General features: G+C 42.1%; 1 protein-coding gene across 1 annotated transcript in view; it reads right to left on the bottom strand.

Moving 5' to 3' along the window:
• Positions 1-14,265, bottom strand: part of MAMDC2 (MAM domain containing 2) — a 123,772-nt gene that overhangs the window by 25,938 nt on the left and 83,569 nt on the right. Inside the window, 2 exon segments of the mRNA XM_023752336.1 lie at positions 8,436-8,701; positions 11,417-11,560. Of these exon segments, the coding sequence (XP_023608104.1) occupies positions 8,436-8,701; positions 11,417-11,560 (410 nt within the window).

Genomic DNA, 14,265 nt, shown 5'->3' with positions numbered 1-14,265 from the left:
TATGTTGCAAAGGACTAATGAAGATTTCTAAGAGAGGGAATAATTTATGAAATAAGGCCCCAGAGGAAGAAGGAACGTGAGATAAAATGTGTAGATGGATCCGTTGGTTTTGTCAAATTCATCAGGTGACAAAGAAAGGCAGGTGAGGATTCAGAGAGGAACAGAATTGAAGGGGCTTGTGCTGAATGCCTTCATCCTTTTGGGAGATGAGCCCATGGGGTCACAGCGTAAGAATGAGGCAGGGAGAATCAAGTTGAAAACTTGTGAATGAAAATGGATCTGAACATCTGGGTGGGGAATGAGAAGGAAGGTCAACTAGAGATGAGATGAATGAAAAGGTTTTCCCAGCAGCTTGAGGGAACAGAGGAGGTTCATTAGCCTGGTTTTCTTCAGCTGTGCTGAGAAGGGACTGGGGGGTGGGGGAGTAGATGAAAGGAGCTGCCAAGGGTTCAGAGGACCAAGGTGGCAGAAGCCAGAAGGGCCTGGGGGTGGGAGAGTGTGATGTGGAAGTGATCATATCAGTGACCACAAGCACAGAATGGAGGCTGGGGGGACAGATAAAGGATCTGGAAAATTCAGAAAGGGTCTTGCAAAATCTCACATCCATCTTTGGGTATAGAAAAATGGCGCGATGTAAGGATGGAAAGTTTTTCCAAAGAGAAGAGTTTGGGGTTTTAATAAATATAATCATAAAAAGCCCCAAACCAGACTTAGCATGTATATGTTAATGTGTGTCTTTATACCCATGCCAGCAGAATAATCTTGCATTTAAGTGTTCACACTGGAATTTCTTACAGAACAAACTGCTCAGCTGTTAGGCTACAGGGATTGAGTCTTATATGGCCCAAAGGCAGAAACATTTAATATTCCTTCTTCCTTTGATGGATTTATGTTACTCTTCCTTGCCATGAGAACACATCATTTTTGACAGTTTAGTTCTCTTTCTTATTTAATGAGTACCCACTCTGTTCCAGAAATTGTGTTTGCATTAGAAATAAAAATTAGCCCTGGCCAGGCATTAGTAGGCTCAGTGGTATGTGCGGGAGGCAACCAGTGGATGTGTCTTTCTCACATTGATGTTTCTCTCTCTCTCTCTCCCTCCCTTCCAATCTCTCTCTAAAAATCAGTGCAAAAAATGTCCTCGAGTAAGGATTAAAATAAATGATTAAATAAAAAATAACTAAGACACAGATATCTTCTTCAGAAGCTTACAGTCTGATTAATGTAGCTAGGCAGGGAAATAGACAGCTTCAATGTAATGGGTTAAGTGCTATAACAGTAGGGTGGTGCTAAAAGGGGCTACATAAGACAAGGGTTCTATGTCAAGTACTTTGCGGGAACTGGTACCTTAAAAAGGACTTTTTGATGTAGCACTTACTGGAGTTTCTAACATGTTACTGTGCATGTTGTGAATCTTTATGTGTGTGTGTAAGAATAGAGATCTATTATGCAAAATTTCCCCAACTCATTTGATCACAAAACCCCCTTTCAATAGAACAACTCAAGAAATTTCTACCCCAATAGGACACACCCCAGAAGTGCTGACATAGGTTCTTGCGTAGGGAAAACAGGAAAGTATTTAAATTTTTTCAGATTGGCCAGATGGGGTTTTCCTCTAAATCCATAAATGACTTTGGAACTTGGTTTGTTTTCTAACCCTATAACAGAGTAAAGATGTAGACTTAGAGGCGTTTACCATGAAGATTTTACTGCCTGCTGAGCTGATCATTAAGCCAGACCTGATGAAACAGAAGGCCTGCCCATTCTCTCATTTATGGGCCACTTAGAGCTGTTTTCCAAAAGAAATATTTAACAACAAAATATTGAGTTCCTCTCAGTGCTTCTAATTAGCAGACCACTTATCGATCTTTGCTAACGGGACAACTAGCTTCAGGCCAGGAGATACCGCAGGACCTGGTATGTGCGCTGCAGTGACGGAGCATGATGTTAAACTGAGGATTTAAACACATGAAGGCTGGTGCTTGTGCTCCATCATTAGGGAATTTCTGACAAGGACTCTCTAGTCTCTCCCGACATCTGGCTTTTAAGGAAGCATTTTGGAGTGAAATGTTGCCTCTCATTACCCTCTCTGGTGTGCTGAAATCTCAGGTTAATTATTGATTACCTGCTCTCCACTTAGTAACATGCTGGAGAAAAACCAATCAAGAAAATCATTTCACGATTCCTGTCCTTTCAAAATTTTTCTAAAACATTACAAAATTTATTTTGGGTTATTGAGGATTGTGTAAAAGCAGCCATTTCATTAAGAAAGTATAGTACTATTAAATCAATGTGCAGAAATATCCATGTACTATAGAGATATTGCCTAATGAGGATCAGGACCTAGAAAAATTTCCCTAATCTCTGTCATTCCATTCCCTTCTCTCTCTCTCTCTCTCTCTCTCTCTCTCTCTCTCTCTCTCTCTCTCTCTCCTTTCCTCCATGACTCCCTCCAGCTGCATTTAATAAATACTAACTACAGTGCCAGGTACATGCTAAGGGCTTTACCTGATGCATCTCATTTGATCTTCACCATAATCCCATGAGGTAGGTAATACTAGTCACCCATTTTACCTATGAGGAAAAGCGAGGTTCAGGAAGGTCACATAACTAGCCCAAACTATTAGGCATCAGTGGCACAGAACCCACAGCCCAGTCCCTGATGCATTGTGCTGTATTTCCCTCTATCCCACAGCTCTCCCTGTCTGTATTTATTGAACCACCTTGAATTCTGACCTCTTCTAGGAGCCAAAGTTACTTCTAAAATAGAACAACTCATCATTAGTAATAAAACCCCAGAAATTTTTAGGAATCTTGAGTTAGGGCTCCCATTTACACCTGATTCTATACTTTCCCTGTTAGTCAGGAGAGATGTGGGGAGGCATAAAGGCATAATATAAAAAGCTGGATGAAAAGGTGAAGGGATTAAGACGTACAAATTGGCAGCTATAATATAGTCACGAGGATGTAAAGTAGTGCATAGGGAACGTAGTCAATACTATTGTAATACCTATATATGCTGCCAAGTGGGTACTAGACTTACCGGGGGAATCACCTTGTAAGTTATATAAATGTCTATCCATGATGCTGCATACCTGAAACTGATATTGAATGTCAACTGTAATTTTTTTTTAAAGCATGGATTCTGGAGTCAAAAAGACCTGGATTTACCTCTCAGCTTTGCCACTTAATAGCTGTGTGCTGTTAAACAATGTCTTTAATTTTCTGCCCAAGCTTTTTTCATCTGTTCAATGGGGCTATAATGCTTTCCTTCCGAGGGTTCGATAGCATCAGATGAATGCTTAGTATGGTGCCTGGCTCAGGGAAAGTGTTCAATAAAAGTTACTGTTGTTTGTAGGTGTGACAACATTACACTGAATCCATCATACAGATAGTCGGCTAGAAAGGTCTCAGGGAAATTCTCACCACTGCTATCATTCCTTAAATAGAGCTCTGTATTACAGTTTCCATCCAACAGCAGACACTCTAGCAAGGGAGCTGTTCATTGAACCAGCCCATTGTTCTTAAAACAGACTGGGTAAGACCTAAGCGGGGGAAAGGTGAAGAAACAGCCGGAGTGAAGGCATCTGGGGAGGCACAGATGGGGTAGCGTGTGGGTGAGGAGTGAGGAAGGAGGAACAGGCTGAGGGAGGGAGACAGGCTGAAAGTTCTGACTTCCTTCCAGTTCTGTCCAGACTACCCCTCACTCAGCTCAGCTCTGGTTTGCGATGGCAACTCACTGAAAGGTGAAAATTATGTTCACTTTTATAAAGGCAGGTTATACTCACAGCAACCTGCCCTGGAAGGGATTGTTGTTGTAATTACTTTGACTGTGCAGCATACCCAGGCATATCCACCAAACATTTCCACTAGTGAAAATTAGCACCATGGTTAGGCTAGGTGCAGTCAAAATTCAAACACATGGCTTTGAGCTAGGGGACGGGTGTGAAATGCAGGCATTCGCTCTCTTCGGGTTGGGCCCTGAATAATCACACTTGACTGGCTTTGGGGATGGGGTGGTGAGGATGTAAAACAGAGGCAAGGGAGGTTCTCCCCACAGCCATGCAATAAGCTCTGAGCTTAGACATTCAGTTCTAGTGGAATATGATCTTGGGTTAGTCTTACTCCGCATTCTGGGATGCCAAGGGCACTAAAAGAAGATACATTGCTTTCCCTGCAGGAATGCTGTAAGAATTAAATAAAATAACAGAAGGTGTCTGTACCCCAAGGCAAGTGGGGAGCTTTACTTTCTCTAGCTGCACAAGAACAAGCCTCCTCCAAGGATAAAAACGTTGAGCACCAAAGAAAACCCGTTCCACAGGGCAAGCTTCAGAGTTGGATAGACCATGGTTCAAATTCTAGCTCTGCCACTTACCAGCCATTTACTCATTTGTTATTTTATTTATTCCTTTTTCATTATTCTTCTATTTATTCATTCAGTACATAAGTACCAAACCAAATTTATTAAACAAAATGTTACTGATGATCTACTTTGCACCAGGCTCGGTGCTGTAGATACAGAAATGAATAAGACTAACAAGGTTATATTTTTATGGGAGAAGAGAAATGGACAATGAACACCTTGAGCATCAACATTTTAAAGGCCTCCAAAATGATTAGAACAGTGGTTCTCAACCTTCTGGCCCTTTAAATACAGTTCCTCATGTTGTGACCCAACCATAAAATTATTTTCGTTGCTACTTCATAACTGTAATGTTGCTACTGTTATGAATCGTAATGTAAATATCTGATATGCAGGATGGTCTTAGGCGACCCCTGTGAAAGGGTCGTTCGACCGCCAAAGGGTCGCGACCCACAGGTTGAGAACCGCTGGATTAGAATGAGGGTCAACAACCACTGCTCAAAAGTCAGAGCCCAACAGTCATCCCACAGACAGTTATTGAGCATCGACTGTGTGACAAGTATCTTTTAGGTTTTGGGTTCCAACAAGAAAAGTAAGGCAGAAAAATTTTTAAAAAACTAAGAGAATATTATTCAGCTATAAAAAAAAAAAGAATTAAATCTTACAACTGTGCTAAGGGCATTATGCCAGGTAAAATATGTCAGACAGAGAAAGAGAAATACTGGATGATCTCATTTATATGAAATATAAAAAAGCAAAACAAAACAGAACAAAAAGCCAAGAGAATGGTTTGGTGGTTGCCAGAGGTAGGGATGTGCTTTGAGGGTGGATGAAGAGGATCAAAAGGTACGAGCTTCCAATTATAAAATAAATAAGTCCTGGGGATGTAATGTACAGCATAGTGACTATAGTCAATAATACTGTATTGCATATTTGAAAGTTGCTAAGAGAGTAGATATTAAGAGTTTTTATCATAAGAAAGTAATTTTTGTTACTATGTAAGGTGACGGATGTTAACTAAACTTTATGTGGTGATTTCATAATATATACAAATATTGAATCATTATGTTATATAACTGAAACTAATAAAATGTTAATTATATTACATTATTATCATTGTACTAGAGGCCCAGTGCACGAAATTTGTGCACAGGGGTGGGGGTGGGGGTCCCTCAGCCCAGCCTGCACCCTCTCCAATCCAGGACCCCTTGGAGGATGTCCGACTGTTGGTATAGGCCCGATCCTGCAGGGAACGAGCCTAAACCGGCAGTTGGACATCCCTCTTGCAATTCGGGACTGCTAGCTCCTAACCACTCACCTGGCTCCCTGCCTGATTGCCCCTAATCCTTCTGCCTGCCTGAGTGATGGCCCCTAACTGCCCTCCCCTGCTGGCCTGATCACCCCTAACTACCTCTGCCTTGGCCCCCTGCCACCGTGGCTTTGTCAGGAAGGAGGACTGGATGATGAGAAGATGCCTGGTCAACCCGGTCTAATTAGCATTTACCCTTTTATTAGTATACATTATAAGTGATATAAATAATATGTTATAATTATATTATTATATTATATAGAATATATAATATTATATTAATATTATCTTGTTATATTACTATGTTAAGGTCAATTACACCTTAATTTTTAAAAAACTGACTAAGATTGAAAAACCAGTAAGTGGTGGAATGGGGATTTGAAGCTAGAGGCTCCTGTGTCTATGCTCCTAGACACTGTGTTATACTGTCTCCTAGATGATAAATGGGAGGCCTGGGCTGCCACGGAACTCTAACCCATCTCTGGGGCCAGAGAAGGATTCTCTGTGGAGGTGAGATTTAAGCTGTGATTGAATTAAGAGGCATCTAGGCGGAGGAAATGATTTGCAAAGCCTCAAGGTGAGAGAGAGCAGAGTATGCAGCAGGAATTCATTGTGCAATGCAGTTTGAATGGCGAGAGCAAGAGGAGAGCTGGAAAGGGACTGATGTCAGAACCTATTCCCTAAGAGCAATAGGAAGTCTCAGGGTTCGTACAGGGGAGGGCTTCCTCATGAGAACTCTGCTGCCCGGGGAACCCAGATTGGACTGCAGGAGGGCTGGGCTTTTTAATTTCATCTTTCAGAATCAATTTACAGACTAATGGTTCCCATCCTGGATGGTATGGCACCTCTGGGCCATGTGGGAATGTGTGGAAATAATTTGGGTTGCTGCACTAATTGCAGATGTTAAAAATCCAGTAATGTGAGGGATGCCCCCTCCTGCCCCAAACACAAAGGCCATCTTCCAAATGCCAAGGGGGCCCACACTGGGAAATCCAGCTATCGAGAAAGCCAGAGGCATCCCTGCGGGAATATGAATGTTATAAGCCATGATGATGCAAAAGCAATTGTATAGCTGAGAGACTGAGAAATGGAGGGGGCCAAAGAGGCGAAGGGAAATGTCAGGGCGAAAATTCATTTATCTTACAGAGTGTGTGTTAGGAGACACTATCTAAATGTATGGGTCCAAAAATAGATGGTTAAGTGGATTAAAGCTATAAAGGAAATTGAGAGAAAAGTAAAAGAGGAGGAGAGAGAAAGGGAGAAGAAATGATATAAATAAGCTAAACTCTTTATCTCTCATAGCAGGGAGCCAGCAAACACTTGAGGTTAATGAATCAAGAAATGGAGGCAGAAATACAATATTTAGAATTATAGAGGAAACCAGCAGAAAACCAGGGAGAAAAGCATCAGGAAAAGAAGTGGAATCAAAGTTTGAGTTCCAGGGTAGGAAACGGCCAGGGAAAGTCTGACTCTTCATTTTATCCCTTCTCTGAAATACTGTTTGTATGTTATTTCCATCTGTATATGTCAACATCAGTGAACTTTGGTTTCCTGCCCTTCTTAAGGCCAGTCTCTATGACGGATGTCAAATGTCCTCTCCCTCTCCCAGGAGCTGGCTCTCTTTAGCAGGGACCTGTGGAAACTGGGGGCCACCTTCAGACACGTGTCCAGAGTTTTGTAGTGTGCCATCTCCTCATAGGCATGGGGAGTTCTTCCCGAGGCTGTGAGAACTTCCCTGCCCCCACTGGGTCTCCAACCTTTTTTCCTTAAGTGACTGGGGAGGATTTGTTGCTGGGAGGGATGGAGGTCAGCCTAAGAAGACAAGGGAAGATTCTCTGAGGCACCCTTAGTTGCTGGAGGGCTTGCTCCTATTCCATGGGAGTCAGGTAAGAGCAGGGACTCGCTCTAAAGAGGTGGGCAGGTTCCTAAACAAGCCATGTGAGTAGAGGAGATGGGGGGAATGGGTGGAGTCGGGTGCGTGGGGGCAAGAATTAGACTCCAGCGTGGTCTGAACCTTAGCCCTCCAAATACCAGCGCAGCGGGGCCTCGATTTGTCACTATTTTTCATATGTCCAATTGGTAGAATCACTCTTGTTTTTCTATACTGCCTTTCTGTGAGATAGTGAGGTGGTATGCTGTTAGTTCCTTACGTATCTGTATCTCACTCTTCTGTCATCTGTGACCTCCTTAAAGGTGACTCTGAACCTCATTTATCTTTATATCTCCTGTACTGAGCATATACCTAATAAGTGCTGGTCGAATCAAGAAATAAATAAACAAATGGATGAATGAATGAATAAATGAAAGTCAAATGAATGAATGAATGAAATGCTTACTATAACCCCTTTTGAAAACAATAGCAAAACAGAGTGTGGACTACAACAAAAATTCCATTAATTTCTGGTGCATCCCTGATTGTGTGAATCTGTTGCAAGTGTGTGTGTGTGTGTGTGTTGTGGCTTCAAACTAAAGTTTAGCTGTTAAACTTGGACTGTTAACATATTCCCTGTCTTTCGACTATTCTCAGAGAACCTGAGAAATAAATGACAAGCAAACTCCCTAGGTGGCCATGATTCTGAGACACAGACAACGGGAAAGAACTGAAGGATATAATTGGCTCTGGCTGGGGACAGCGTGTGGGTGTGGGCTGTCAGCTGGAACAGAAGGAAAATAACACATCACCAGTTGAAAATAATTAAACAGAAATTCACTTATGCAGTCCAGCAACTGCAAGTGAACAAAGGGTTGTGCAGGTTCCTGTACCTTGGTAGGCATGGGCTTCTTAAAGGAGATCTCCGCTTGCATCCAAACACCCCTTGGGGACTCCAGCACAGACCAGATCTTCTCTTGAACCACTTGGTTCTCTTCAAAGAGATAAACAGCTAGAGTGTCACTCATTTTTAAGAAGCCATAGATGGCGTAATAAAAACGTAGACAATACTGCAAGTTTCCCGGCAGGGAGGGACCGTAGAGCCTTCCAATGTAGCCAGGCTGAGACGTAAACTTTGTGTTGGCCAGCAAGTAATACCCTGTGAACGGGACAAAGCGTCAGTGTATCAGCCAGGACAAGATTAAATAATGTAGCTCAGATTACCAAGTGGGACAATTTGGTTAAAGTCGTGGAATTGGTCAAGAGACTATTTCCACAGGCTTTACAGGGTAAAGCATTTTCTAATATCTGGCTTGATGATAGAATAGTCTTATACTATATTGCCAATAAACCTTCTCCAATTCTAAGTAAACTTCATAAGCAAGTTTAGATTTCCAACTGCATATGCCCAGATTCTGATCATCAATTAGGAGTTATAATTGTTGACCAGGGGTCAACCAGCTGCCTTAGACTGAGCACCAGTGCTGAGTCACAGTGAGCATGAAGCCCAGGGCAGATTTCTCCATTCTCTCTCCGGTGACCATTGGAGATGGAGAGGTTGCAGGCTGGCCAGGCAGTCCTGGGTGAGGGAGGGTTTGTGTGTCTGGGCAGAGCCTAGTCCTCTCTCCGTCATATGTTAAACCTGCCCCTGACGAGCAGGTTTTGAATCAGATGGACCTTCCCAGATGCTGAAGATCTATATCTTTCCCTTATTCCTTCTAAATAAAATAAAGAAAAATGAAATAAATGACTTCCTTCCCACCTGCTTCTCCACCTCCACAGTAAAAAATAATAAAGTCCTCACCTAAAGTTGTCGATAGATTCTGCGACTTAATTGAAAAGACATATAATGAAACCAATTTTACCAAAGGCTAATTGATGCAACAAGAGTTAGGTTCCTACAGCATCTCATCAACATTAAACAATACGCATTGAATAAAATGAGTCATTTGAGGACCTGCTGTACTCCACATGTTTTCTTTTCCTTCTCTGCTCCTCTCCCTTTACATTTTTTGGGGGGTGCCTCAGTCTTTGCTATATAGTTAGTTTTACCCAGTTATTTAATTCACTTGGGAAAAAGTTCTATTTCACAGGAGTGAGATTATGAACTGAATTGTATATGCATATGTCAAAGCCCTAACTCCCAATGTGACTGTATTTGGAGACAGGGCCTTTAAGGTTAAATGAGGCTATAAGGGTGGGGGCCTTAACCCTATAGGACTAACTTCATAAGAAGAGGAAGAGACACCTGAGATCTCTCTCCACGAGGACACACTGAGAAGATGCAGTCTACATGCCAGGAAGGGAGGGCCCACAAGAAACCAATCCTGACAACACCTTGATCTTGGACTCCCAGCCTCCAGAACTGTGAGGAAATAATTTATGTTGTTTAAGTCACCCAGTCTAAGGTATTTTGTAATGGCCGCCCAAGCAGACTAATCCAGGGGACCACACAATAGCCAGCCATCTTTTTGAAGCCTACATTTAATCACTCTCTTCTCTACTTAACACCTTTCAATGACCTCCCATTTCCTTTATAATAAAATCCCAAATGCTTACTCTGGCCTGCTACACCCATGATCCATCTCCCTCTCTAACTTCATTCTCCTCCCTATGGTGCTGCCTCACTAACCTCCAGTATCTTGGAGAGTCCAACTCTTTCCAAGCTCGAGGTCCCCACAGATGCCCTCCCTTGTGCTTGGGTGACCCCCACTATCCTGGCTAATTCCCACTCCCCTCAGAAGGGGACTCCCTGAATCCCCGACCAATATTAGCTTTTTCCCCTCTGTTCTCTCTGAGAGCTCACTCTTCATTTCTTTTATTGCACTTACCACAGGTCATAATTATGAGCTTATCTGTGTCTATAGTTGTCTAATGTCTCTCCTGTCCATTGAAATGACTGTCAGCCACACAGGACAAGCTTCATACCTGACTTGCTCACTATTGTATCCCTCAGGAGTTAGTCTGGCCAAGGTCAAAATAGGTTTTTGTAGGGCCTGTGCTTATACAAGTTAAGCAACCACTGAGAAAAAAATACAAAATTACAAGTATAATCTTGCAAAGGCCTCCTTCAAGGCAATTCTCCCCAGTGCCCAGTGTGTAAGTAATTGTTGAATAAATAACTGAGACACTAACCCTTTGAGAACCAGCCCTTTCCACCCGTGTCTACTGGCATGAGCTTCACAAGGGAGCCATTAAAGCGATATGTGATCCCGATACAGGGAGCTCACACTGGTTTCTAAGAATCCCTTGTAGATAATCCATCAAGTGCCCACCAACATTTCCAACAGCTTTTATTCCCCCACAATATATATTTTTTCTCACAGTGAAATATCCGTGGCATAAAATTTACCCTTTCGATTATTTTCAAGTGTACAATTCAGTGGCATCTAGTTCATTCCCTATGCTGGGCAACCACCATCGTTACTCAGTCCCAGAACATTTTCATCACCCCCAAAGGAAATTCTACACCCATGAAACAGCAACTCTCCATTTCCTCCTCTCAGCCCGGGGCAACCACTAATCATTTTGTCTATAAATTTGCCTATTCTGAACATTTCAGATAATTGGACTCTGGTAGCTTTCTAAAGGTACTTCTCCATTTAAAGAGAAGAGCAAGATAATTTCCAAAGGTTTGGCTATTAATTAATTGGCAAATATTATTGCTAGCCCAGCAACTTGAATTCCAGTTTTAAAAAATGGTCAAATGCAAGATTGGCAATTGTCTTTGCCTCTTTACAGCTGCCTTCTTCTTTTTGAAGTCTTGGTAGATGTGGGATAAGAATGGAGAATGGAGCATGAACAGTACCCCCACCTTGCCCATCTGCTCCATCCCCCTCCCCCAAAGTCCCCACAGGGATGATTCCTGGTTTACCTAAGCCTGAAGTGTGGTCACCGGCCCGATACATGTTTGGTTTTACTTTCACTCGGGCCCAGCCCGGACCTTCTTTATCTTGGTAAAAGTTGCAGAGATCCTCCTCAAAATTGCAGCTGGCTTCTATGGCACTGAAAGGAAGCTCTAAGCAAAGCAGAACCAAAGTTAAAGTGTGCTTAACCGAAGGCTTTCAAAGGACTTCACCAACTGATTGACAAATACATACACATTTGTACCAGGGAAGTAAAACACATCAAAATATTTTTAACCTAATGGCACGGTGACAGGTTAGCATCAAATCAACTTGTCAATATGGCAGGAAAACTGTTCTTTTCCTCCCTAAAGGGATGGAAGAAGCTCCTTTCACATTCTATACAAAAATAAAGCAGTGCCAGACTTCAAGAGAAATTTCTTTTCATGATGTAAAGAGTGTGCACATTTATTCATATACTTCTTTGCAATTCAAAATTCATTCATACAAAATTAAAAGGAAAGAGAAAAGATAGGGATTTTAGGAAATTCTTAATTTATCTTTAAGACAGATATTTTAGAAATAATATTTTCCAGAATGAATTTTCTTTTGTTGATCAATCTCTGTGGCAGAAGCACAGCCACCGTCTATTTATAATTGACATTCTTAGTAGGAGCTGATCTGCTGGGAGAAAATCATTACTTAGTATAAATCACACTGTGCAAAAAGATATACCAATTCTGTCACCGATACTGCTATTTTTTGGGTTTATGCTGAATTCCAGTATCATTTACCTTGGTTTATAAATGCCCTCTCATTCCAGATTGCTGGAGGGAATGGCATATAAATTATTTTTGTTCTTTTAAGAATAACTTAGTCCTAGCAACAAATTATTGCAGACCTCACTGGGAACCAGACTTTGGGACACATTCAATGTAGCTGAGTGGGACCCTGTGCTGCATGCTGACATTGTGGTACTGGTCCAATCTTTTAGGGCAAGAGAGAGGGGGCACTGTTTTGAATACCTGGAAAACCATCCTTAGAGGAACACTGGAGTTCTTGGAACAGTGATCTAATGAAACAGGGAGCTGTTTAGGGACAAAGACTAGTATACTCTCAATTTATCAATTTTCAAAGCAAGAAAACATCAAGTGGGCTGAGGAACTGGCCCAGATTAAGGGGACAAAAGAGGCACGACAACTTGGTCCAGGAAACCAACAGTTATCAATTGGCATTATTGGGGCCATTGGTAAATTAGTATATGGGCTATAGTTTAGTTGATAATATTCTATCAGCGTTCAGTTTCCTGAAGTTAATCATGTTGGAGAACATGTTTGGTTTTAGAAAACATGCATCGAAGTATTTAGGGGTAAAGGGGTATAATGTCCACAACCTACTCTTAAGTGGTTGATAAAGCAGATGATGCTAAATGTTAACAATCTGTAGATCTGGGTGAAGAGTATACAGGAGTTCTTGATAGTATTCTTGCAAATTTTGTCTGAGTTTGAAATGATACAAAAACACCCAGTTCTAAAAACTCTAAGTTAGAAAAAAACACCGTGACTAACATTACAAAGAAAAGAATAGGAATGTTCCTGTACATCTGGAACCTGACTGTGTCTCAGATGACACACCCTACAAGGGCAGAGAAAGAGCACCCGACAAGCCAGGGAGGCCTCAGCTCTAGGACCCGTGGGTTAGCCCCACACTGCTCGGCCTGCCTGTCAGCATCAGGCAGTATCTTTAGGCCATGAAGACAGTCTTTCAAAAATGAAAATGATGTCATACAAATAAGGACTCTTTGACATCCTCCATGGAGATTTGGTATTATGGGAAACCCCATGATGGTCTCCAGTCTTAGTCATCCCTCTGCCATCTAGTAATGAAAAAAACAACACAAAAACACCAGAAACAAAAACAAATGAAAATTTAAAATCTACAGAAAATGGCATGGCATTCCGCAAAGCCATGCTCAATGAGAACAGCAGGTGAGTGAAGTTGCTCATCAGGAATATATAGTGCAGAACATGCCCCTGGGAGGCCACAAGAGAACCAGAACCCGTTTATTAGGTAATTAGGAGAGGGTGGGAGATGGTATTAAAACTTGAAAGTAAGCAAAGATCACCTCTCTCCATGGTCACCAACTGAGTCATACAGAAAAGATTTTTCTGAGGATGAGATTATATTCTTTTGCTAAATATTTTAGTCCTAGAAATGGATTTGTCCAGGATCCTGAGAAGTTTTCATAAAACAAAAATCTCAAAAGCATAATTCAGAGCCTAAATCTTTTCCACCCAGAATGCTTTTTCAACCATGAGATAGTCTCTAATTCCTGAAGATGGGGCCAGAGGACCTGTTTGTGGCCTAACATGAGCTCCTCAGAGCTCTGAGGTGGGGAAACGCCTTTGCTTCAGGCTTGTTTCAGAAGCACCTGGTCAGGTGGTGGTCACAATTGAGCTGCTGGGGAGTGTTATTGACATATTTGAAGCACAGGAAGGATCAGGCAGTTGGAAGCCCCCCCCCCTCCCCCCCCGCAGTAGCTGATCAGAAAACAAAGTCCCTAGCAAGGCACCAATAAGCATTAAAATGTAAGATTTAGTTAGTCCCTTGCCTTTTGACATTTGAACTTTTTAGAAATGAGAGGCTTTGAAGATAATCTAATCAGATGGAGGGGTACTGCAGTTTGAGAAGAATCGGCGGCAGCGTTTCTCATCTTTTGCTCTGCTCCTTGGAGTTCATGGTGATGAACACAGTATCTGTCCTAGAGATTTCAAAGCTCGCCAGCCGCTGTGCAGCTAGAGGGATTTGGGTGCCATGTGGTCTCTAGGCTGCTGAATTAGCACAGTAATTGTATTTAGCACGAGCCAGCTAGGCTGGG

This window comes from Myotis lucifugus, unplaced genomic scaffold, assembly GCF_000147115.1.
Source record: "Myotis lucifugus unplaced genomic scaffold, Myoluc2.0 scaffold_31, whole genome shotgun sequence".
Lineage (NCBI taxonomy): Eukaryota > Metazoa > Chordata > Mammalia > Chiroptera > Vespertilionidae > Myotis > Myotis lucifugus.
The sequence above is the reverse complement of the archived record's forward strand: the minus strand, read 5'-3'. Positions and strand labels throughout refer to the sequence as shown.